This window comes from Ammodytes marinus (genome assembly GCF_949987685.1).
Source record: "Ammodytes marinus genome assembly, chromosome: 7".
In the NCBI taxonomy this organism is placed as follows: Eukaryota; Metazoa; Chordata; class Actinopteri; order Uranoscopiformes; family Ammodytidae; genus Ammodytes; species Ammodytes marinus.
This window is the reverse complement of record NC_137211.1, coordinates 26,420,333-26,446,605: the sequence shown is the minus strand read 5'-3', so window position 1 is coordinate 26,446,605 and position 26,273 is coordinate 26,420,333. Positions and strand designations below refer to the sequence as shown.

At 40.7% G+C, this 26,273-nt stretch overlaps 1 protein-coding gene and 1 long non-coding RNA gene across 3 annotated transcripts in view; one reads left to right on the top strand and one right to left on the bottom strand.

Annotated features, from left to right (window-relative positions):
• LOC307253041 overlaps positions 1–24,563 on the bottom strand; it is a 31,939-nt gene extending 7,376 nt beyond the window's left edge. The window contains exons 1-3 of one of the 2 annotated variants that reach the window (XR_013844941.1): positions 24,428–24,563; positions 24,157–24,274; positions 22,123–22,226 (exon numbers count right to left, since the gene is read on the bottom strand). This is a non-coding gene — a long non-coding RNA (uncharacterized lncRNA). The remainder of the gene's footprint in view (positions 1–22,122; positions 22,227–24,156; positions 24,275–24,427) is intronic. The other variant, XR_013844942.1, reaches the window with a different exon arrangement.
• Positions 12,051–17,958, top strand: krt8 (keratin 8). The gene is made up of 8 exons (XM_080030871.1): positions 12,051–12,599; positions 14,289–14,497; positions 15,299–15,359; positions 15,497–15,592; positions 15,821–15,985; positions 16,135–16,260; positions 16,348–16,612; positions 17,026–17,958. Exons 1-8 carry the CDS (start codon positions 12,165–12,167, stop codon positions 17,316–17,318), a joined length of 1,650 nt encoding a protein of 549 aa, XP_079886997.1. The 5' UTR covers positions 12,051–12,164; the 3' UTR covers positions 17,319–17,958.
• Positions 24,564–26,273: the final 1,710 nt, after the last annotated feature.

Genomic DNA, 26,273 nt, shown 5'->3' with positions numbered 1-26,273 from the left:
GCAAAGAGGGGGCGGAATGTCAGTCCCTGTGTTTGACTGGCCAAAGACTCCATCTCCATAGCAACGTAACCTCCCCAGTTCTCTTTTTTTTCTTCTAATCTGTGTTTCTTGACTGCAGAGAGATAGTAGCGACCATAACATATGGTTGCCATGGAGAAGGCTGTAACAACGCCATGCATTTTCTTCGGGGGTGTCCTGAATCTCTCTTTCGAAACACTTGATGAAGGAGTTTTTCTCTGTGAATGCCTTCAAGGTCAGCACAAAGAGAGTGTTTTATAGCCACATTAGCATACACCAACAAACATCTATGAACAAGTGTATAGGGCTTTCTGGCTCGTATTTGCAAGACAATATAGCCACTTTGAATATTTGAAAATGGGTGCATACGTGTTATGTTAATCTTAATTTATTCCCAAAGTCCCATCAAGTTTTGCATAACATCCCAATGAGACAATTAAAGTTTTTTTTTTTTCTTTTTTTTCTACATTTTATCTAACTAAAGAAAACAGTTGAGGAGAGATTTAGCAACAAAGATTATTATTATTTAAAAAAAATGTTTTGCTTAAAATCAGAGTGCAAAGCGTCTGTACGGTATATCTCGGCCGGCTGTGTCACACAAGGCCAAATTAGATTATGCCTCTCCCTCCTACCTGCACAGAAACCCTTGACATATTTATCTATCTGCCCACATGTCCGTTTAGCATCCACATGACTGTCATAAAGATGGGATAAGGGCTGTGTGTTTTTTATGAATGGATCTCTCTCACATTAGATAATACTTAGCAGCATTGTTGGACTATGAATCATACAGCATGCAGAGTGTAGAGCTGCTGTTATGTCTGTGCCTTAAGGAGATCTAAGACTTGACTTGAGTAATTACAGATAGTAAAACACATAATTATCTACACACACACACACACGCGCGTTTGTAAGGCTATACTTGCACGGACATTCATTGACATAATGCATTCCACTAGCACCTTGGCCTAACCATAAAAACAAACCTTTAACCCAAGTCGTAACCCTGAACCTCAAACATACATTTGAATGCCTGTCCTGAAGTGAACACACACACACACACACACACACACACACACACACACACACACGCACTCACACTTGCAGAGGTAAATAAAGAAACAGACATGATAGATGCCCATTGCCCTATATTGCCCCTTTTCCATCCATAGATTTCACCTCAAACCTCTAACACATTTTGTCATTCAGTTGACATGAGGATGAGTTAAAGTTGCAGTTATACCAGTCTGATAAATACCACTCGTTGATGTACAGTTGGTGTCACTTATCCCTAGTAGGTTCTAAAACTCTGACATTCCCACTACATATCCAAACTCTTATTTTCCAGGCTCGACTCCAATGTTTTTCCTGTTACAACTCTTTTCCATGCATTTGGACAAAAAAAAAACGCGGGTCTCTCAAAACACACTGTTGGTATTGTCCTGCGGCTCTGGGTGGTCACATCTGGATTCATGAAGAAGTCTTAGGGGAGTTGTAGTTTTGACTAAACATAGGCCGTACAGTATATAATGTACACTAAGGTATAGAAAGCAAGAGACCGCACATGTGAATTTCTTAGCTACTTGTTACATATATCTATCTATCTATCTATCTATCTATCTATCTATCTATCTATCTATCTATCTATCTATCTATCTATCTATCTATCTATCTATCTATCTATCTATCTATCTATCTATCTATCTATCTATCTATCTATCTATCTAAGAACTGGGCTATGGGGTTACTTGAGGGTTTGCATAGTTTGACTAAAACGACAGAGGGGGGGGGGGGGGAGGAGGTGGTGTTAAGTCTGAATCAGGTTGAAGTGAAAGGTAAACGCCCATAGTGAGCTGACAGAGTGAGGGAAGAGGAGGGACAGAGAGCGTCTTCCTGATAGAACTCCCTTTCAAAAGGACCAACCCCTTGCGGTAATACTAAGAACTTATACCCCTTAGTTACTGTTGCTATGCCTGTCAATCTTTCCAGTCTGGCTCTGCTGCACACATTCAGTTTACAGTGAAAACAGTGGCACATTCACCCACTCAAAAATGACAAAGCTGTCGTAGCTAGTTAGCCCTGAAAGGACATTGTTTGTTAACATAAAACTGTTCAGATTTTTTTAATGTATTAAACCTAAGTAAGTATATAATAAGTTATTTGAACAAGCTATGATGATCAAATAATAGGTTTTGCTTTGACATGAGAGAGGACAAACAGTGGAGAATTGGCATTCAAGATCAACTTCTAAGCCTGAGTCTAAAACAGGGCTGCTAGCTTTAATCTGCACAATGCTATTTTTCTCTTTTAAGATTTATTGTAGATAATGATATTCCAACATGGACCTTGGAAGAAAAATTGCGAAAAATTGACTTTAGCAGGCCTAGCTATGTACCTGCTAATGTTTTATTTAACATATGAAACATATTCAAGTCTAGGAAGTGTAACATATTCGGCTGGGAAATACATGTGAAGAGAGTTTTAGTTGAGGGGTTTATGAATGAAGGATATATAATGAAAAAGGACTGTATGTAGCAAAGGCTTGTTGCATTTACTTTACTGTTTTTCCTTGGTTGAACTCTATTGTTGCTTAAGCTGTATTTGGTTATTCTCAAAAGAAAATACAAATAAAAACTATTTTCAATTAGATAATGCATACTTAAGAAGCACATGATTGTTATGCAGAGAATAAGTTACAACTCAAACTGAAGTCTAAAAACTGTCTTCCAACATAAGCCCGCTGTGGTGGGTGAGTGTATACTATAAGCCTTCCTTTTTGCTGCGTTGCATAACAACTCAACTTTCCCTTCCTTTAAATACTTTAAGCATTTCTGGTTTCACTCAAACCTGAAAAAGGAAACCATCATATAGACAAGCCACATGCCCAGACAGCTACCACCTGGACAGCTAACATACACAGTGACAAACTGCCTTGTTGAAAGGTTGTAGCCTGAGGAAAGCTACACAATGGCTTTTGACTATCGTCTGACGTGGTACAAAAAGACAGATCTTTTTGTCTGTGATTTACTTGTATCGCTGAAAATGGTTACACTTTACAATGAGGGTATATTAATTAACTGTTAGTTAATGCTTAGTTATTAATGGTAAGTCAATGCTTGGATAAATATTAACTATGCTCAGTTAACCAATGCTTAGATAAGCATTAGTTAATGCTTAGTTAATTAATGCACATTTACTAAGTAGTTATTAACAGTAGGTTATTGCTTAGTTGATGCTTATTTAACCAAGCATCCAGTAACAGTTGATTAATGTATACCCTTTTTCTAAACTGTTAACCTGAAATGTTTGAGCTGAAAAATCTCTTAAAGGGACTCACACCCATCGTGCAATTGAGAATTACAGCACTATCATACCATCCCGCCTCCCTCCAATGCCCCCACACCCTCAGGATGCTTGTATCACTGGTTTCACTTCAGAGGTGTCGGCCAGAATACCACTTATGGCCAAAGGCGTCAGACTATAAGCATGAGGCTAGGAGAGGAGGAGTAGGGTTTTATCCGCTCTTTATTTTCCTTCTTTCACAGGCACAGTCGCATATAGATCGCGGGAAAAGAACAAAGGTTTAAACTCCGCTCGTGAGGAGACGTTACAACAGCTGTTGCGACCCGCGAATCGCATGCAAACTATATTATAACAGCGATCGGGACTGCATGTACATATTCACACACGGGTGATTCACATTTAAACTCAGATAAACACGTTTCCATGTGGAATGATCGCTTACTGCGGCAACGCTCACACATCTGACCGAGGGAGAAGAGAACGGAAACTAAACAGGCTCTCTGTCCGACTGACGTCACGGCCCTAACTGACTGCTATCCACACTGAACAAAACACATTTTAACACACTGTAAGAACTAACAACACAGTAACTTATGAACGTTGGGGCCTTTTCTACAATGGTCGCTACTCGCTACTGTGGAATCAAAACAAACCCTCTAGTTGAGAATGCGCAATACAGAAGCAGACCGCAAACAGACAGGTCTGTCGGCCAATCAAATCGTTCGGTCCGAACGATTTGATTGGTTGAATTTTATATATATTTTTCATAATATTATGAGATTGAAATCATTGTTTGTTTTTACTCCTGGTGGGTCTGTCTTATATTTTAGAGTGTAATTACCTTATTAATACCAATTTAACCTAATCCAAAAAAAGTGTAAAAATGCACCAAAGGTAAGAGTCGCTTTAATGTATGTTTAAGTCTATTGAATCCACGCACACACACACGCTCAAACAAGGGAGACTATTGTATAAGTATAGCACTTTAATTGGAAACAGATTTGAAAACAAACAATGTTCTGTACTTTACTTTAAGAAAAAGAAGAAGAAAGAAAGACTCTAAATTGGCTCTGCACACACAAAAAAAAACTCACACAAGTTCCTAGACTTCCTTTTCCCTCTGCCCAACGCTTATTTGTCTTTGCATTGTTCTACTACAGCCTGGAGGGGACATAGTTTGGGTTATCACGCAGTCCCTTCCGCTCCCACATAGTGCCAAGGGGAAGTGTCGGGGCTTAGGCGTATGAACGTCAGTGAATTGACATGAAATCTGTTTTACACTAAAAGGACTAGGTCTGTGAATGAGTCTCCCAGTCTCTTGCCAGGAAGAGAAGGCCACCTCAAAACTCCAGTGACACACACACACACACACACACACACACACACACACACATAGCAGTGTTTCCACACACTCACACAGCTATGCTCCATCCGTACAGTGCGTGATTACACATTGTGTGGTTCCATTTAGCTCGGTACCCATGGCAACCACACTGAAACAATTTCCAACGGCAGCAAGGCACATATACATCTGGCAAAGTCATCACTGCTGTGTGGTAAAACTAAAAAAAAAACCCGTTGCCATAGTGAACGTGGGTGTGGCGAATGGGGGGTAGGGTGTCATGTGCGGTGGGCGGAGGACAAAAACCTTTATACAGAGAGATCACTCAAGGACACACACGCATAGGGAAACATGAGAGGAACATGTGGCATGTTTGTGCCTATGTGTGTGTGTGTGTGTGTGTGTGTGTGACTGTGTGTTGATAGAAACAGGGAAGATGGATTAAATACACATGTGATGAATCTGAATAAGAGGAATAGGTCTACCAAAACACACACACTATACGAATAAAGGCTTTGTGTTTAATAAATCAGGAAATGCTTAAAGAGAGAGGGGAAGGGGAGAGAGCAGGAGACAGAAAATCAAATCAGGAACCCAACTAACTTTTTGCGGGCAAACTGGTTGACCGGGCGCAGTGCCACAGAGCTGAGTGGGACCAGGTTTTTTTCCGTGGAACATGTTTAGTTTTCTCTCCTCCTCTATTCCCTCTCTGTTTTTCTATCCTTGCTATATTTTATCTGTCCAAACTGCTGTGAGAGAGTTGATATTGCAGCAGGAAATGGCATAGATTCAGTTTTAATACACAGCTTAGCTAAGTGAAACAGTTAAGTAGCTAAGCCTATAACGGGCATGTTGTTAACTACAGTGGGCCTCCTTTGTTTACATAGCAGTTTACAGAGCCTAGGCAAGGACCCCATTTTAACACCAGAATCTTTGTTCTGCGCACACACACTATGGACAGGTAGTAGCAGATTGTGGGGAGAAATTAATTGATTTTGAACAACCATTCTCCAGAATCGATGACTTTATGCACTTACATGATATGATTAGACCTCATACTGGCGACTATTGCCCGGCTGCTCTGCTTACATACTTCTTAACATTAGACAGCATGTTTTGATGTTCAATGTTGCAAGAGAAAAGGCTTGTGGACTGGCAGTAATGTACCTAGCTAGAGACATGCCAGCAGTTGACGCTTAAGCAGAGGCACACTCACTGTAATCCACTCCTTATGCCTGCACTTGAGTTATTGTTTATGGAAAATCTCGTGAAAGAAATAGAGGTGTCACCCCCTAAACTCTCTGTATACTCTGTATCACTTTAACTACAGCCACATGCTCAGCACTCTTCTAGTGTTCCACAGGTGCTAGTGATTACCGTACCTGACTGAAAGAAAGGCTGCATTCCAAATTGCATACTTTCTTTTTTCAATTCCACATACTACAGCTGATCATAAAAAAATAATCTAGTTAGCATGCAGTAGACAGACATTTGGGACATACTTTTACTTACTCATTCCATCATAACACTGCGCCTTGAACTTGCGTCTTGCATATACAGTATATCTGTTGGATGGTCGTATCCCTAGTTGTTTTCATACGGAGACCTGTCGATGTGACGTCACTTCTGATGTACACTGGATTGTAGGTCAGAATCGCCCCTAACAGCATACTGATTTCAATACTAAATATCTTTAGCGGATGTATAAGCCGTCCGGGTATTTTTAAGCATGCTGAATCTGACCACAAGAATTGGGATATCCTAAATATTTTTCTACCATACTAAATAGCATGTAGTATGGGTATTGGAACACATATTTAATGTAACTCTTATGTGGACGTTATACGTACACAGAAATCAGCACACTCTCCAAGTGCTTGTGCAGGAATGATGAGCATGCCTAAAATAATAGGTTGGAGCAGAGGATGATTCTGGACTTGTAGAAGTATTTATTGCTGGGCCAGTACTTCACCTCTGCATCTTGGGAACCTCTTTAAAGGTTAAAGTTTAAGTATAGCTAGAGGGCACAGATTGCAATAATACTTGCTGCTTTATTGCTACAAGTCTTTCTTGGCAAGGACCCCATTTGAACATTACTCACTTACAGAGAGAACATACATTTTAAATTGAACTAAATAAACGATATTGAACATAATTTGGCTTTACATTACTCCATGTTTCCAAGAAAACCTCCTTCATTTATATAGGGTGAACGCTAAAACTCTCAGATATAAGCGCCATAAAAATGCATTCACTTAACATCCACTGTGTGGCAAATAGCCCAAAACCACATGTATGAAAAGCATCGTAAATGTTCCGCACTGACAAACATACACTTCACAGGGCTTGTAATGTTAACTGCAGTTTAATGAGCACACATGCAAATTATAGACCCACCCACCTTCAAAACGTGCAGAGGTTAAAGGAGCCAGAACCCCTATGTGTTCGTCTGTGTAATCATTGAATTTTTCTGTATTGATTTTTCTTTTGTTTACCCTGTTGTCTCTTATCACTATGAATACAAAGTAGCATGTTGTCGTACACTGGTTGTTTCTGAAGGATGAACATAGGGATTACATAACATACATCTTCTTCTGCTTGTTGCCATAACATTACTAGGGAGGGAACTGTCTGCTTTCTCACATTTTACATGAAAGCTATGTATATACTTTACTTAAAGTAAAAGTTAAAGTATTGCTTGTCAAAATTCACTGTATGTCTTATGGAGGTGTTTATTTCGGCAGGCTAATAGAGAGACAATAATTATGAGAGAATGTTTTTTGTGTGTGTGTGTGTTTGTATGTGTGTGTTCGCGAGCGTGCGCAACATTTTTGGGTATTCCACAAAATTATACTAATTACCTCTCTAAGGAATAAGAAATAAACATTAACATCTGTCTGTAACCTCTCAGAGATACAATTTTAATTATGAAAAGTGTTCTCAGTATATCTAGAAAAGTATTTGAACATTCATGGAATAGGTTAACTTACAGTATAGCTTTGAATAGTTATCACGTTGTTAAAAGTATGAACTAAATGCTTAGAATCGAACAATTACAAAATTTGGGAAATTACACAACTCAGCATGGAAAAGCTCAAATCTTAATATAAATAGCGGACTAAAGGATGGAATAAATGGAAGCATCAATGACTTTTTCAGTAATGTCATGTATTTAGTTTTGCTAATATCTAAACTCATTTTGGCATTTTCCCTGTTTGAATCCAGATCTGATCATGAAGCAACAGTGATATACAAATGGCCCAGACTCTAAGATGCCTGACTACAACTGGATCCAACAGATCCTGCTGCTCAAGAAAGTGCAGTAAAACAAGGGGTGGGCTTAATGGCAGTTTCATTAAAATACAATGGGTCATTAAAACAAAAGGTGTTGGTCAATGTGCAGTGGGATTCTACTGTGTCCTGCCAGGAAAGGGTTGCTAGGCAGCTGGAAGTTATTGTTTATTTATGGAAACTGCATCACAACCAAAGTAACAAATACATCAGGTCCCAGTTGTGACAGATTTTCAAAACCGATGCTAGCGACTTTAGAAACCCAACATTGCTCACATTTTAGTGATGGGTCACGACGAGTTAACCCTGCAAATCCTTACATTTTGACCAATTTTGTGTCACAACAAACATCCCTTCAACCTTTGTGTGGGTGTTTCATTTATTTTTGTGTGAGTGGACACCATCATTGCCTTTCCACACACAAACATACTCATACAAACACAATCACGCTCACAGGCGCACACACACACACACACACTGCAGTAGCTGTGACTTATAGGTCATCTGAAATGTTTACAGAGCGTTGCGTCACACATAGTGTAAAGGTCCATCTCTGTTCACACTCATTTTAACCTACTAACCAGCACTCAGCAGCCAAACTACAAATATCAGCGGAATGCTTAGCTTGTGATAAACCCAGAAGATACACTTATCAAACCGAAGGTGGAATGACAGATGGGGCCAATAATTTCAATGTGACTGGTCCCGATGGAGCCTTCATTACTATTGATTGAGGATAAAATAGAATGCATCGGAAGGCGTAGTCTGGTATCACCCCTTTGAAATGTAAATTACTGAAGTAAAATAAAAATTTAAATTAAGAATCTCTGCATAGTATTTTTTGATTTCTAAAATGAAGAAGGGCTGTATCCAAACTCTGTTCAGGAAAGACTTCGGAAACTAATATGTTGTAAAATCGATATCAATTGATTTGAAGATCAAAATAAGACACTCCCAGGCTATAGTGCATGCAAGTATAGGGTCACTCAGGTTAAGAGACCAAATGGGATAGGAAGTGTGGTTCCACTGTTACAAGCAATACCATGAATCAGAGGGCCTAAGATATACCACTTTGTGAGCAGTTGTGTTGAAATATGTGTAAGGTATTGCGTGACTGCTGGATTTATCTCAATTATCTCTGGTACTGCAACACACTTATCTCGTACATACAGTACGACCTCCCAAATGTAAATAAGACAAGCTAGATTTGATGAGAATCCTTTGATTTTAAGGTTTCACAGGTATGTGTGTGTGGACTTACTGTAAGAGCAGTGTTGAAATCATGCATTTATTTATAATTACACTTTGGAATGCACTTATGACCCGCAGACCTGAGGTGATATGTCATTCTCAATTTTCCAATACAAATTTGAAGGTGAAATGAATGACAATGCAATAGGTAGGACATTGGGTGATATGGACAAAAGAGAACAGGAAAATAACATCTGCTGCTGGTAGATGAGTTGCATGATATATAAAAAAAATTTCATTTCATTTCATTTAACTTTTATTTATCCTCGAGAGACCAATTGAGGGGTGACCCTCATTTTCAATGGTGTCGAGTATATACAATACAAATACAATACAAATACAATAAGGAACTGAATATTAGGTTTATTCTTGATGTCAGCAAACCTGATAATAGCAACAACACACAATGTGTAACATCCTTGCCAAAGTTCTTATTGCAAATAACAGGCTAAAACTACGCTATTCTGAAATGAATGTGATGCTTTAGGTAAAGTACTCTCATGACTCAATCACTTGAAAACACACTGTATTTCATAAAATGTGTGTGGTCCATACACACAGAAACATGTGGAGATTTCTTAAATGTAGTATCACTTTGCTAAATTATTTTTATTTATTATTTTCTTCTGCTCCAGAATTCCAGAATTTTACTTTTAGCAGTTTGATATGGGCCCATAAACAGTGGTTCATACTACCAAGCTATCATTTAGCTTGGTTCAGGCTAATGATGAGAGTCACAAGTTCAACGAAACGCTTTCATATTTCATACTGGAACTTCTGTAATTCGTTTAACTTAACAAGCACTCTGAGAGAAATCTGTTTTCACTAGGTCACCGGGTTCTGAGTCATCATCATGCATGATTCAAAACCTGGTGATAATCTATGATTTCAGTGAAGTCTGGTGTATTTCACAAAAGCTAAGCGAGAATTTCCCTTTGGTGCTGTATAAAACTGGATTCTTCTTATATGTGGCGAAAGCTTCAACTCAGACTAACAACATCATATTTGATATTGCCCCATCTTTTATAAGGATGGTTGAGTCAGTCTCTTGCAAATGCCCTTGCTCCCTGAGCTGGCATCTACTTTGGCTGAAGGAAAAAGGCCTAAGTCTATTTTATTTTCGTACATTTCCATGATGGTTTAATTAGGCCAAGGGCCAGTGGTGGGAAAGAAAGAAGGGTTAGGGAATATATGGAGGAGAGAGGGCATAGTGTAGCGGGGTTGGATGGGTGATGCCAAGACGTATGACTCATCTTGGGGAGAGACTGGAGGAGGAGGAGAGGAATGCAGGGCCGGTATTGGTGGAAGGAGTTGAAGGTTGAGCTGCCATGTATAGTTTGACATTGGAATAACATGGTAAAATTGCAGCAAAGGCAGCGATTGATAGGAGCAAATAGTGGCTCTGTTATCAGTGTGGAATTATAATTCTCAACCAACGTTTACACAGTGAGTGATTCTCACAGGAATTAACAGTTATGAAAAAGGTAAACAAATAAGCACGTTTTACATTTGTGTTCATTGTTTGTAAAAGGTGGTAACCTAACATACATCTTTCTTTGACAGTAAAATTTAAAAAAGCTGGTCAGTGCAGTTCAACCTGGTTTGCAGATACAAGCATACAGCTGTGTGTTTGAATGAAGGATCATAATCAAGTTGCCTGCGGCAGCCAGGGAATTTTGGGCCCTAAAGCATCCAAAACTGCTAACACGACCAACAATGTCTTACTGTTGTTTACTGCTCTGGTAACGGATTCTCTTTAGTTTTTTAAAGATGCTTAACTATTTATATACATGCAACAGTTGGACAGCATCAGAATCTTTATTTGTTGATGTTTTTAAGGGGAACCAGTAGAATTTGTCTTGAGAGTGACTTTGCCTGCGAGCGAGTTGCAAAATAATGGCTTGCTATATGACATCCAGCAGGCTTTCTATGTGTAATTTATAAACACTCATAGTTCAACAGTTTGGGATTCACGCTTGTATGGTTTCTTACAGAGTTGAATGAGATTGACAGTACTCCTATCATGAGTGTTTAGTTTCCTCCCTCAGAACATCGCTCACCAACAATACAAGTTCTTCAAATCATTTAGACATTTTTACTAATTTCCATTCACCACCGTTCCTGAATAGACCCTGTTTTATGTGCCATGTAGTGGCATACTATTCTAAAAGAGCTTCAAGTGCCGAACTAAATTATTGACCACATTTAAAATGAGTCTACATGGATACATTTTTAACATTTATGTGCAAAAAGGCCAAAAACCCTACAGAAAGTGGAGGTAGATCTCAGGTATTGCTTAATTGACTCTAATTGTTTTAATAACAATGCATCACATTCCACTATATTACCAATCAAATTCATTGTTGTGCTGATGTTCCAGAAGAAAGTCAGGAATAATTCTGTCCTTACACAATCACAGACAACCGATACCACTGCACTATAAACACACCTTAATTTACAGATGTGGATCAGCATTGATGTGCAAGAACAACTGATTCTCTTATCATTCACCCACCAACCAATCCGCCACACCCACATTCTCTGCACCTTTTTTCTTTGATACATTGCTGCAACAAGATAACAATGACTCTTTTTTTAGATTGGACCAGATCTCCAGGTTTCACTTGTTTTAATTCAGCAAAAAAGACCAGGTTTTCTCTAACAATGCAGAGAGGCCCAGTAGAAAGACCCGGTAATGGTTTTGAGTGGCTGGACAATGTGTCATAGAAGTGTAAAGTTACCGCCCTGCCTACCTCTCTCAACCCAGACTTGCAGCCAATGGCAGCCCACCACAGTCTCCTCCCACAGCAACAGGCTTTAAAACTCCGCAGTAGTTACTTCTCTGTTCTATCCACTCTGGTCTCTCTCCCTTCTGCTGGCCTGCCTGCCTGCCTTGCCAACTGACCTTCCCAGACTTAATTTCATCCTAAAGAAGGACAAAGAAAATCTAGATTTCAGAATGTCAAGTTTTAAGACCACCTCTTACAGCGTGAGGAGTTCCAACGCCCCACGATCCTTCAGCAGCAGCTCCTACGCTGGACCAAGCTCAGTCAACTCCCGCAAGAGCTACAGCGTCAAGAGTTCCTATGGAGCAGGCAACAGGGGCTATGGAGGAGCCGGAGGTGGCATCACCAGCAGCTCATCCTATGGCCTGGGCTCCAGCATGGCAGGTTCAGGCATGAGCATGGGAGGAGGCTTCGGTGGCATGAGTATGGGCTACGGTGGTGGCATGGGCATGGGCGGTGGTCAGGCCCCTATCACCGCAGTGACCGTGAACAAGAGCCTGCTGGCCCCACTCAATCTTGAAATCGACCCCAACATCCAAGTGGTCCGCACCCACGAGAAGGAGCAGATCAAGACCCTCAACAACCGCTTCGCTTCCTTCATTGACAAGGTAAGAGCTTGTGAAAAGAGGGTAAAGATACACGTGTGTCAGGAAATTCAAGGTTTTCAGGCGCCGGCCTTTACCATATTCTTAAATCAGACAGAAAGTGATCAAGTGGGTGGAGGCGCCGGCCTTTACCATATTCTTAAATCAGACAGAAAGTGATCAAGTGGGTGGAAAGCTCAAGTCACACTGGTGTCAAAATCATCTGCACGTCTCTGTCTCCAGAGAGCTATGATGTTGTTATGCAATATTTGATTAAGAGGCGCATATGTTTGCCACATGTCCTGTAATGCTGATATTCTAACTTTTTCTGTGTGGAGAATGTGGATTTACCTCCCTCTTAGCATTTGTCACCTCCCACAAATGCTGTCAAGGCAGAAAAAAAGTGAATGTGCTGTGTCTCGAACATAGGGTTAGGCTCTATATCTTTTGGCTCAGGCTGCCCTTTTATAGTGATGAAAAACAGACTTTCAGAACACAGAGACTGAGAAAGAGAGAGAGAGAAAAGGGTGTGTCTGGGCCGAGCTAAGGGCTTGTGATACGAGTTACCTTGGGAATGGTCCCTCCCTTAGCCAGGGTGTGGCTCTTTCTGCTGCCCAAGTGGCCCCCACCCCTCCCAAAAAACACACATACAGTGCCAAGTGCTATTGTCACCTAAATGACAATGCCTTCTTTTACAATGGCACATTTTCAAAAGAGTGTCCATTAGGAGTATCAGTAAATGGACTCATTCAGGTCTGCATTTTAAGTCCAGTAACACTCAGGAGTGTGTCTGTCCTCTGAAGGCCTCGGCAGTGAGTTAATATTTAAAAAGGCCAGTCGGTTTCATGTTCTGGTCAATACCAGCTGACTGCTACATATCAACTCTCCTTCCCCCTGGTGCAATGATCAAAGGAAGGTAGAAGGTTGCTTTTTGCATACTTTGACACAAAGCAGATAAACTCCCAGGCTATCTCATGGTGGCAGTCCATTTGGAGGCTCTTTATTATCTGTATTTATTCCTTTTCAAAAGAATACCACAAGAGGTTATTGTTTAGATCTCACATGCGGAGTGCAAAGTAGCAAGGTCCAATGAGTTGCATATCTGCTTTTACTGCTCACAAATATGCAAACTCCCCACCCTTTTCATGCTTCATCCTTCACTCCTCCCATCCTGCTCTCTTTAACAAATCACCCTCACGTTGGCCCGCACCTCCCCCCTGACTTTCTACTCTTCCTTCTCTTCTCCTCCCTCATCACATCAATAGCTTAATCATATAGCTGTACAATAACAGGAAAACATGCGGGAGAGAGGTTAACTAGCCCTATTCCTCCCAACACCAACTTTTTCCAACCTCGGCTCATTCCCCCTTCCCCTCTACCTCCTGTCAGGATGTATGTACGTCAGGCCTTCCTTTGGAAAAGCATGGCCAGTTTGGAAAAACACAACCGGCAGCGGCTTACAAAGCTCCAAAGATAGATATGAACAGCAGAGACTGTTTATAGTGAATAGGAGACATGGCGAGGTAGATCCTGATGATTGATGATTAGAATGTTAACCCAGAGGTTATGTTATTATTATGTAAGGGTACAGCAGACTATGATTACATTATCCTTTGAAAGGAATTTCATAATGGTTTAGGACTGATGACAAAGAAGTCTACACATATTCATTGTTACTGACTGATTGCTTGTCTTCTTTCTCTTAAACATCAGGTCCGCTTCCTGGAGCAGCAGAACAAAATGCTGGAGACTAAGTGGAACCTGCTGCAGGGACAGACCACCACCCGCTCCAACATCGACGCCATGTTCGAGGCGTACATCTCTAACCTGCGCAGACAGCTAGACAGCCTGGGCAACGACAAGATGAAGCTGGAGGCCGACCTGCACAACATGCAGGGCCTGGTGGAGGACTTCAAGAACAAGTGAGTGTCCCGCCCCATAAAGAGCCATTGAGTTTATCTTGGGTTCATGCTTTTCAATTAGGAACCACTGGACAATGCGAATGGCTGCCCACATGGAGCCAGGTTATGAGGTTTCTTCCGTGTAAAGGGGAGTTGCTTCTTGCCACTGTCGCTATAAGTGCTTGCTCATTGGTTAATAGTCATGCTATTACTCCTGTTGTGATTTTGGTGCTAAATAATCAGGACAAGTTGAAGTCAGATTCAGCCTCCAAGACTATGTTTTCAGCTGCAGAGTCAATCTTGTAGTGGACCACTCCCCACAGCTGTCCATTGTGTTGCGTCACACACACACTCTAGGGAATTACAACACTAAGGAACAATGTACGAACACCCATCACATTATATACGACTACAGGCAAAAATCAGTGAACGACTTTGACTGTCACCAAAGCTTCCTACAGCTTTACACAAGAAGACTCGTGCACATATTGTGACATGCTGACACGCACACGTCTCTTAACAAAAACAGGTGCAATAGTTCTGCACCAATTTGTTGGCTGTCCACAGACAAATTAGGTATCAGCATGAGTTCAGAGGAGCCCTGAGGGAGAAGTAAGAGAAACACCTCTCATTCTTGGCCCTGAGTCAGCAGACATAACATCCCAAAGGATTACAAGTTATGAATGGAGTACTTGCGCCTCCTAGTGTTCCATTATCATATTAATTCAAGAAGAAGAAAAAAACAGAACTGGAGCATGAAAAGAGACGCTCAAATATGAATATTCAACATCTAACCATGACCTATATATTTCCTCTTTACAGGTATGAAGATGAGATCAACAAGCGCACTGAGTGTGAGAATGACTTTGTCCTCATTAAGAAGGTCAGTATTATCATTAATAACTTAGACTTGCCATTGAGTTGTGAATTTGATTCCCTATCTGCAATTTATTTTTAAACGCTTAGTCAGTTCTTTGTGATGTCTCATTCTAAAAAAAAAAACGTTTCTGTCTGTTCCAGGATGTGGATGAGGCCTACATGAATAAGGTGGAGCTGGAGGCCAGACTGGAGAGTCTGACAGATGAGATCAATTTCCTTAAGTCGATCTATGATGAGGTACGGCACAGAATCTGCACAATGGCGTTGTTTGTTTCCTACTTCCCCTAAATTAAAATTGTCCGCCTCCAATAATAAACATGATTAATTTAACCATTCATATAATGCTCATGATGTTTGTGGTATCTTTTTGGAATAGATTTCTCCTTTGCTGCATCTCAGATTGTCCTCATCTTCAGTTAAGGATCTTGACTTCTTTTGACAGCTTTTGTATGTGTCATTTTTCAGGAACTGCATGAGCTCCAGAGCCAAATCAAGGATACTTCAGTTATTGTGGAGATGGACAACAGCCGTAACCTGGACATGGACTCTATTGTGGCTGAAGTCAAGGCTCAATATGAGGACATCGCCAACCGCAGTCGCGCAGAGGCAGAGACGTGGTACAAGTGCAAGGTAATGGAGAATTCCTTTATATTTTTCTCATGTTCCAGTTTGTAATTTTTTGTTTATCCTTACATTGCCTTCTTACAATCAGTACAAATAGAATATCATCAATACACTTTCCTGATTGTAATGTCTGTGCTTTATTGATGTTTATTTAGTATGAGGAGATGCAGACATCCGCCAGCAGATACGGAGATGACCTGAGAGCTACCAAGACAGAGATCTCAGACCTCAACCGCATGATCCAGAGACTGACCTCAGAGATTGATTCCGTCAAAGGACAGGTATGAAAAAAATGAAGGCACCATGGTACGCCAATTTGAGCCATCATAGAGGGTACAAAGCCTTATTCTTTAAAAATCTTCTCCCAGCGCGCCAACCTGGAGGCCCAGATTGCTGAGGCTGAGGAGCGTGGTGAGATGGCGGTGAAGGACGCCAAGTCACGCATTAGGGACCTGGAAGATGCCCTGCAGAGAGCCAAACAGGACATGGCCCGCCAGATCAGAGAATACCAGGACCTGATGAACGTCAAGTTGGCTTTGGACATTGAGATTGCCACATACAGGAAACTGCTGGAAGGAGAAGAGGACAGGCTAGCGACTGGCATCAAGGCTATCAACATCTCCCAACAGAGCAGTAAGTCATCTCCTTCTTTGTTTTACTATTGACTGAAGTGATAAAACATGGTCTTCCTACTTAGATTTTGTCACATTGTTCAGTCTTAAAGGTGGAGTGATTCTGGAGAACGCTTGTTGTAAAAATATTAGTTTTTTGTCAAAACGCACTGAAAATAAATCCACAGTTTAAACACAGCCTAGTATACAAACTATGGGGGCCCCACCGTAGCTATAGCAACATGCCCATTTAGAGAGCATGTGTCTTAACACCAGATTGTTTTTCTGCGTATACACAGTACGCACAGGTATCATGAGGATGATATTCACTAATTTTGACAAAAAAACATTCTCAAGAATTGCTTACATCTTTAACAGACTCCACACCTTTACAAGTGCTAACAGCTTTCCTCTACCCCCCCTTTGTCACAACAGCAAGCTACGGTGGCAACTACTCCAGCGGTGGTTTTAGCAGCGGATACAGCAGCGGGGGTGGATATGGCTCCGGTAGTGGATATGGCGCCGGTAGTGGATATGGTTCCGGTAGCGGATATGGCGGCGGCAGCAGCAGTGCATACAGCAGCGGCGTGAGCGGCGGCTTCAGCGGAGGCAGCGGTAGCGGAGGATACACCACCACCACCCAGAGCAAGAAGAACGTCGTTATTAAGATGATTGAGACAAAGGACGGTAGAGTGGTGTCCGAGTCCTCTGAGGTCATTGCAGATTGAGCTGTCTAGTTTAAGAGGTGTTAGCTACCTCTGTCTGCTATGATCTCCTCCTCTGCCTCTCTGGTAGTTTTGTACTCACAGTTCACCACCCCCCACTTTCATAATCAACAAGCCAGAAGTTAAATGCTTGCCATCCACTCTCCAATAGTCTAAATGTGTTTTTTCTCTCTCCGTAAAGCAATAAATAATCCTAACACTACCAAAGATCTGAAAGGGACAAAATAATTTAGTTTTGTATGCGTGATGTTTAGATTGTCTGTACTAAAAAGGTTTTGGCTGAAAGTGAGTTTAAAAATGAGCAATTTGCAACTATGAAAAAAATAATATATATTCAACACTCCCTTGAAATCCAAGCAACAGCTATTCCATGCACGGAAATGTTTCCTTCAAAGTGGTGTTGCATCTAAAGGACTGTGGTGTTGTCAAAGGAATGTGAATGTACTGAAACCATGCTTCAGTGTTGTTGGTCAACTAATGTCTTAAAATTGCCTGCTACTGTAGGTAGTGCATGTCTTTCCTGTGCGTGTCCTGTAACTGAAACTGTTCGACCCCTTAGGAGGCTGCCCACGTCATACTGTTGTCCTGAGGTGCTGTTTTTGCTACCAAACCAAATAAAAAAATGTTTACTGAAACAATAAAACGTGTTTTTGTATTAATTTATTATAACTTTAACATTTTAGTAGTATACTAACTGAATTCCAATGAATCGAACTGAAATAATTCTACCAAATTAGGCCGTCGAGAATCTGTGAAAAAACTTTTTTTTCTTTGCTGAAATGGTTTGGGTCAACTAGTCCCCTTAGAGCAGGGCTATTCAATTACAAATTCAGTTGGGCCAGATTTTCAAAACAAGAAATTCAGTTGGGCCAGACATTTTCAGCAGCAAGTAATGAAAATTTTTGGGCCAACACAAATGAATGTATTGAAAAACAGAAACGTTTTATTAATTGTCACAACCGAAAAAGTACATACATTTTTGGTGAAATCTGACCAAGGGAAAACTCTGAAAATAAAATAGTGCACAATATTAGGCCTACCAATAGCCAGTTTCCTTTTTGAGGTAAAATATAATAAATATTTGTCATATCTGACCCATAAGCAAAACATAAGGTGCATTGAAAACAAAAATGTGCACAATATTAGGTCTACCAATAGCCAGTTTCCTTTTAGAAACAAAATAAAATAAATATTTGTCATATCTGACCCATAAGCAAAACACAAGGTGCATTGAAAACAAAATAGTGAACATTTAGAGGAGGTGTCCTTTTTTAAATAAATAAAATAACTATTGGGTCACATATTGAACAAGCATATTCCCCTGGGATCAATATGCCAAAGTGCATGAACAGAACAACTAGGCATATTAAAGCTTAGTAAACAAACCTAAAACAAGAAATAACTAAGTAGCTTAACACACATGAATACTTTGTTACTCACTCAGTTACACATCATTGTGTTGCTATATGCAACAGTTACACTGCTGAGTTCTCAGTGGGAGAAGTGGCATCTTTTGTTCTGAATGAGAGCAGTGATTCTGGGCTCATAAGATGTCAGTGCAATCCGAAGGCATTCGTGAAGTGTACTGTCAGACAGTGAGCAACGAGAGCTGCTTTTAATTGAGTTCATGTGTGAGAAGCTTGATTCACACGTGTATGTGGAGCCAAACATGCTAAGCACGAAGACTGCTACTTTCTTGATGTTAGGGAACTGATGTGGGTTGACATCAGTCCAAAACCTGGCAGGCCCGTTGGTGCGCAGCTCCTGTGCCATGGTTAAGGATGACCGCATGTCCACAAGTTCCAGAATGGATTTCCCCTCGTCAATGGGAACGGCCACCTCCTTTGCTTTGGCTGATAAAGCCCCTTCTATTGCGACAGTGAACGGGTCTCTGGCAAAACACATCACCTTTGTTGGCAAAGCAAGTCCATCCAACCGACCAGCGAAATTTTCTTTTAACCTCGCAACGAAATCTGTCATCACAGCGGTGATGCGTGCCGGGGATGAGATCCATTTGCGTCTCAGCATCGGAAAATGCAACATTCGGCCTGTGCTCAAGTCAGTCCCGAATAGATCCAGTTTGACTTGGAATGCGCGCATCTGTTCCACCAGTTCAATGACAGTTTTGTCTCTGCCTTGTAGTCCCACATTTAAGTCATTCAGGTGTTTGAATATGTCACTGAGAAAGCAGACATCGCCAATGAAATTGTCATCCAGCATTCAGTTCAAGTGTGTTTCGGCCTTTTTCTGCTTGCTGCTGCGGAGGAAGGCTGTGATTTCCTCTTTTAAATCACAGAAACGCTCCAGCGCTTTGCCTTTGGAAAGCCACCTGACGTCGTTGTGCAAAAGCAGGTCGTGGTGCTCAGCAGACATTTCTGACAGCAACATGCGGAATAAGCGGTGTTGGAGGCTTGATGTGGAGCGGATAAAATTAATTGTCACCATCACGCTGTCCATTGTCGTCTTGAGCTCCCTGCTTAGTTTTGCGCACAATACCGTCTGATGCACAATGCAGTGTAAGGGTATCATCTGAGGTGCAACAGCGGACCAACTTGCAGCCAAACCATTAACTTTTCCCGTCATGGATGGAGCCCCGTCTGTTACAAGCATGCACACACGTCTCATATCAAGGCCGTTGTCTTCAAAAAAAGTTGAAATCTTCTCAAAGAGTACCTCGCTTGTTGTGTGTCCTTTTAACGGCAGCAAGCCGAGCAGTTCCTCTCTGAAGCATTTGCCGTCAAAAAACCGGACATATATGCACAGTTGGGCGGTATCCGTCTTATCTGTGGACTCGTCTACTACTATAGACATGACATCAGCTTTCTTCAGGTCTTCCAAAAGCGTTTCGAACACAGCAAGAAGTTGAACCCTGTGAATATTTGATGTGTCTGACAGGGGTACGTTTTTAATGGCAGAGGTCACGCTTGTTTTTACTTTGTCGTCATTTATAACCTCATTCACGACGGCCAGCATGCACTCTTTCACGGTTTCAGAGTCTGTAAATGGCCTTTTCTTTTTTGCCAAGATCCATGACACACGAAGGGAAGCGGCTGTAGCCCTCTCTTGGGCCGTGCATGTCCGCATCATAGTAGCACAGCTCCGGTTGTAAGATGCCAGCAAACTCTGCATCTTTGCAGCCCTCTCCTGAGATCCCTCGGGAAAGTTTGAGCGGAAGGTCAGGTGTTTTTCAATGTGGTGTCTCCACACATTGTAATCTTTAAATACCGCAACACACTCATTACAAATTAAACACATCGGTTTGGCTTTTGGATTGGGCGGCAAAATGAATAAATACTTGTCAGTCCAGGTTGGGTTGAACCGACGGTTTTCAGTGTCCACTTGGCGTTTTTGAGTTGACAAAGACATGTTAGATTAGCTTATGACTCGCCTTCAATCACTTTCTTCTTGACAGACCATTGACATAAGAAACACAACGCGCGGAATTGTGGGTTGAATGATGCTAGATTTATGTTGCTAGGTTACGCCGAGTGTTCCATTCACGGTCTGTACTACTGTGGGAATTTCTGAAGGCAAGGCTCGATTTTTTATTTTTTTTATATACTTTTCTATGCGCTTTTTGCGAGACCACGGGCTGGGCCACTCGGAAGGTGCTTCTGGGCCGGATGTGGCCCGCGGGCCGCCATATGAATAGGCCTGCCTAAGAGCAAGGGCTCAAAGCAACTCAAATCAAATTTGCGTTATCAACTTGATCCTATGATGAAACATGTCTATAGTGATGGGACTGCTCTCTTATAGTATGACAATGCTGAGGACTCACTGACTGGTTTGTTAAGTATGAGTAAAATTATATAAATCATGACCTATGGAGATATTGAACCAACTTTTAGAAAGCGTTCTCCCCCACCATCGTCAAAACACCAAAAGGACACATGAACACATATCTTTAGAAAAGATAGTGTTTATCCCTACAATAGAGTCCACAGAATTGATGTCAAATCACATTGAAGCTGTTCTGGCGACACATAGTGGCTGAACAACATAGTAAACACTTCTGCTTTTCTGTTGGATTTTAATCATAGTGCATATAGATTTTCATAAGAAAGATTTATGAATGTGACAAGTAAAAAACTAAAATCAGTAATAGTTAGCAGTGCATAAGCCTATGTCATTCAGAACTATATAACCATAAGAATCAGGCTGGTAAACAAGATAAAGTTTAATGCAGGACATTGCACGGCAATTGTTAGAATTTGAGGAAGCAGCTGTTTTTGTTACTGGAGCAGCTGTAGACATTAAATGTTGAATAATATTAAACATGAAATAATATTTTTCTCCGGCCACTATGGGGCAGCAGAGTACAATGAAAACACAACATTGACATCATCAGCTGATATGCATACTAGATTAGGGAAAAGTCAGACTTTAGGGGTTTAAGTGAGGTTTCCGGCCAGTGGAAAAGGAGGATTTTTCTCTGTTCTCTTTAGAACAGTCATTTTGACAGAGCTCTCAACCAGTAGGTTTGTCAACACCTTAATATTTCTGCCAATAAAAAGGGTTTGGTACAGCAACCATTCAGACAATTCTGTTTTTAACTGTGACACAATTAATTAGTATGCAGCTGGAATCCAAGACAAAACTGGCTTCCAAACAAACTGGACTAGCAAACAATACTTTTAATATATGAAATGTGACATATGGACTGGAGTATTGTGGGGTGCTATGAATTTCAAATCGATAGTGATATATTTTTTGATGATTTTACTAGCCATGTGTGTAGCCCACTGCCATGGCAACCTGAGGGGGCTTTCACACCTAAAAGTCTGCACACTAAAGCACTTTCCATGACTTACCTTTGTGTTTATCACCTAGATGGGCTGTGTCTCCCCCCCTGAAACATGGTTCAGTATAATCCGGAACGAGACCACCTCTTTAGATCGCACCAAGGTCCACCTGTTTATAAAGCAAAGCAGCATCTATGAACATCAACATTCATGTTTAATAAAAACATGCACACAAACAAGCAGGAGGAGTGCATGGATAAACTATTACAAAGGTTTTGTTTATTTACCAGAAATTGACCACTAGTAGTCCAGGCAAAATAGCGTTTTTCATAGAATAAATTGCAAAATATATTTTTTCAGCTCAGATATTTTCTATGAGGTGTCCAGAACAACATACTAAAAGTCCTAAGAAATCCTAGTTGAGGAAATATGTTTAATTCTCATCAATTTGAGATGTGTGCCAGTAAGGCGAGACACCACTAAATCCCAATAGGGCAATTTTTTTCCTTTAGTCCTATCAAAATGAAACTTTACACAATGAAAGTAGTAAAGAGCACTCAATGTGCTCATTGTCCAAAGCCATTGCCTTCTGCCAGAACAAAAGACACAGGCCGTGTCTGAACTGCCATACTAGCGTCCTACATCCTACATACTCATGCATACTCTCTACTCAAAGATCGATTGTGTATGCGAGCTGCGTCTAAACGTTCTCAGTTGAAGTATACTCAAGCAATGAAGAATTTCTTCTTCTTCTTATAAGATTCAGGCAGTTTAGACACTGTTAAGCTTATAACCGCCCTCTACAGGTTAGATATTGAACTAGACTTTTACAGTCCTGTGTTCATCATCTGTGATTTAGACCTCTTGTTTTATAATAATGATGTTTTGAGGCGGAGGATCCCTCCGACGCTCTCTGTCCGGCTCATCAGCACTCAGCTGTCTGTGAGTTGAGCTGGACGAGCCGCGGTGTGTGGAACAGCGATCTGTTCTAATCTCTCTCCACTATCAGACTCACAACACTCATTTCACTTAGTGACTCTAATGTTGTTAGGTATTTATCTTCATCTCTTATCTATTGTAAGAGTTTATGAATGACTGCACGTACAGTTGTCAGATCGCGGAACCCCAAACAATGTTGTTGCCTAGCAACTTGCTCGAAAATATTTCATTTTCCTGGGCGGGTAGAATTGACCCAGTGCATTATGGGGCGGTTGAGTAGGAAAAGTATACAATCGATTCATACCCAAAATCTTCCCGGAAGTTAGTACTCATCCGGGAATTTCTCACATACCCAAACTCGCATACCCAACCGTCACATACTCAAATTGAAGTCAAAATGAGTATGAGTAGGACGTTAGTATGGCAGTTCAGACACGGCCACAGTCTCATACAGACTTGTTAGTACTCTTGTTGCATCATGCTGATCTGAATGCACACAAGCTGGGGGGTGGGGAATCTAATTCATGAGAGGCACCTGTTATACCCCTGGCAGGTCAGCCAGGCAGTTTTTCAGGTTAGAGGCCAGTCTAAAAGCAGCATTGACATCACCCATTGGCAGTAGGATGATTGGATATTCAATAAGTGTGGAGCTCATGTGCATATTCAAATTCATTTAAAAATAAACTTGTAATACAAAAAGGGTTACTTTTCAAGTATACTTTTACTATGTAAAATGTTATTGTGGTAGGAGTAAAGGAAAAAAATAAGCCTATTTGGGTTTATTTTGGGCACGTACGATTAGTGTATAGCTCATTTGCATATTCAAATTCATTTTCAAAGAAACTTGTAATACAATGGATTTTCATGGATACTTTCATTGTGTAAAGTTTCATTTTGATAGGACAAAAGGAAAAAAATAGCCCTATTGGGATTTAGTGGTGTCTCGCCTTACTGGCACACATCTCAAATTTATGAGAATTAAACATATTTCCTCAAATAGGATTTCTTTGGACTTTTAGTATGTTGTTCTGTACACCTCATAGAAATTATCTGAGCTGAAAAAAATTCTTTTACAATTTATTCTATTTTTGGCCCCAAAATGCCTTACTTTGCCTGGCCTATAGGGGGCAATATATCACCACAAGAACTAAGTACATTACCTGTCAAGTCAGGATGAGCCTACTCACTGGATCAAAAAAGGCTGAGGCCTGGCACACCCTCTTTGTGCAAGATGGTGAGTGTGTATGCAGGATCCGTGTCTGGGTCCCAGATCTGTAACTAGAATAGAGCATATTGGTGGTGGACTAACCACGACAACAGTAACAAAAACTGACTGTTACTGCAAAATGCAAAAAAACAAACAGATTCACATTGATGCCATTGCAAGTTCAAAGCGCGTATGTGTATGCATTCCGGCGTGTGTTTGCTTACTTGGCATACTTGCTCACTACACAGGTACCTTCCTGTCCTTCGATAGTCCCTCAATGTCCCCGTGCAGCTTCTGAGACAGTATCCACAGTTTGAGCAGGACACAAATAAGAAAGCGTCTGTAGTCCTATAATCTCCCAATAACTTAACATCATTCACATCAGCAAAAAAAGATAACTCTTTAATAAGGTATATCCAGGAGGGTGGAGCACCAAGATACAGCATTTCAACATGTAGCAACTTGAACTGGCATCCATTTTTTTCTTCATCATAGGGAGGGAGTTTTGTTCTTTTCAGCTATTTGGACAACTTCACTTTTTTTTTAATCTTGTCCGAGCAACCCCTTCACATTAAGGTTTCAAGATATGCAACATCTCAACGCAGATGGTCTAAATTATTGAAAGACAGTCTGGTAAAGCCCTAAAAGTACATTGACAAACAGTGAATCATTTCAAAAGGAACATTTCAAATGGAAAATTATTTTTCAGGAACTTTTGAATGCTACAGTTCTAAAGAGTTTTAAGTCAGATGCAGCAGTTCCATCAAGTGTCATCCAATTATTCTATAAAAGGCTAATTCATACTCATTTACGGGTACACAGTGTGGGTCGAGATATGACAAGGGAGGAGAAAGTATGTCATTTTGCTTTTTGTGTCAAACCTGTGTGTGTTGGTCTTTGAACGTGCCGAGCTAAGGGTGTAAGGGCAGGGTGTCATATTGTATCATATTGTATGGAATGTAAAGACCACTGAGGCAAATGTCAATTTGTGATATTGGGCTATACAAATAAAACTGATTTGATTTGATATTTGGTTTTCCAACATGCACAAACTTGTTTATAAGCACTAGAGGACAGTCTGGTTTTCAATAATTTACTGGAAAATTGACACCCAGTTACAAAATCCTGTTTTCAACGTCAGACATAATAGACAAATAAATCAAATTTGACAATGCTGTTCGTACTGGTTTCCCTTTCTTCTCAGTTAACCAGTTTGGTACACTTGAGAAATGTGTGATTTGAAGCTTATAGTGTGGAGGTGTGCATGGCGGCTCCTCAGCCTCTGCAGAGTGGGATTTTTAAGAAAGCCCCTCCCTGTCTTTATAGAAACATGGCAATGCCAATTGCCAAAGGCTGATTAGCACAGACTGTGTTTGAGACATGCTAAAAGTGAACTTGTTTTGAACAAAATGAGTCTCACCCTTTACTGATAAGCTCATATTGTTTATTCTGGAAGTACTCCAACATTAACCTACAACATAATTTATGATAAGCTCACGTTTAGATGATCGTGTTTTCAAAAGTGTCCTGCAAAAAAGAAGACAGTCAAAATAGTTATGAAGTTGAGCTTGTGGAATGCTTGATTTTACCACATTGTCGTAATTGTAGGTCCCCCCCCAGTTTTTATTTTTTTGCAGCGTGCATTTCTGTGACACTGCTGAGTAAGCAACATGGTTTTAATCAGCGATCGATAGTTGATGATGAGAGGGACAAGAGGAGGCTCAATGTAGTTTTAAGATGACATCTGTCATAATTCCTTGTCCCTAATGTTCTGTTAGCATCCCTATTAGCAGTTGTAGTAGCCCTCGTATACAGTCTATGAGTAGTGCAATTCAAAATGTTATGCAGTGCTTATTGAAACTTTAAGTATGTATGATTACTGCTAGATTTAACATTATCATGTCGTTTTTTTATATGAGTATCACGTTCATAAAACTAAAACCTCAGATTGAAATGTTACTGTATAAAAACCCTGTTTATAAATATAAAAAATAGGTGATGACGTCATCTGGCGACTTCTAGGCCAGCCAAATGCTGCTTTCCTTACTGAGGAGTTGGCAACACTGAAGC

Bases quoted from the DNA above. Each gene is read 5' to 3' on its own strand.
- krt8 (XM_080030871.1), top strand. From the start codon at position 12,165: ATGTCAAGTTTTAAGACCACCTCTTACAGCGTGAGGAGTTCCAACGCC. The intron at 15,986-16,134 runs GTAATGGAGAAT...ATGTTTATTTAG, and splicing joins AGACGTGGTACAAGTGCAAG to TATGAGGAGATGCAGACATC. The intron at 16,613-17,025 runs GTAAGTCATCTC...TTGTCACAACAG, and splicing joins CAACATCTCCCAACAGAGCA to CAAGCTACGGTGGCAACTAC.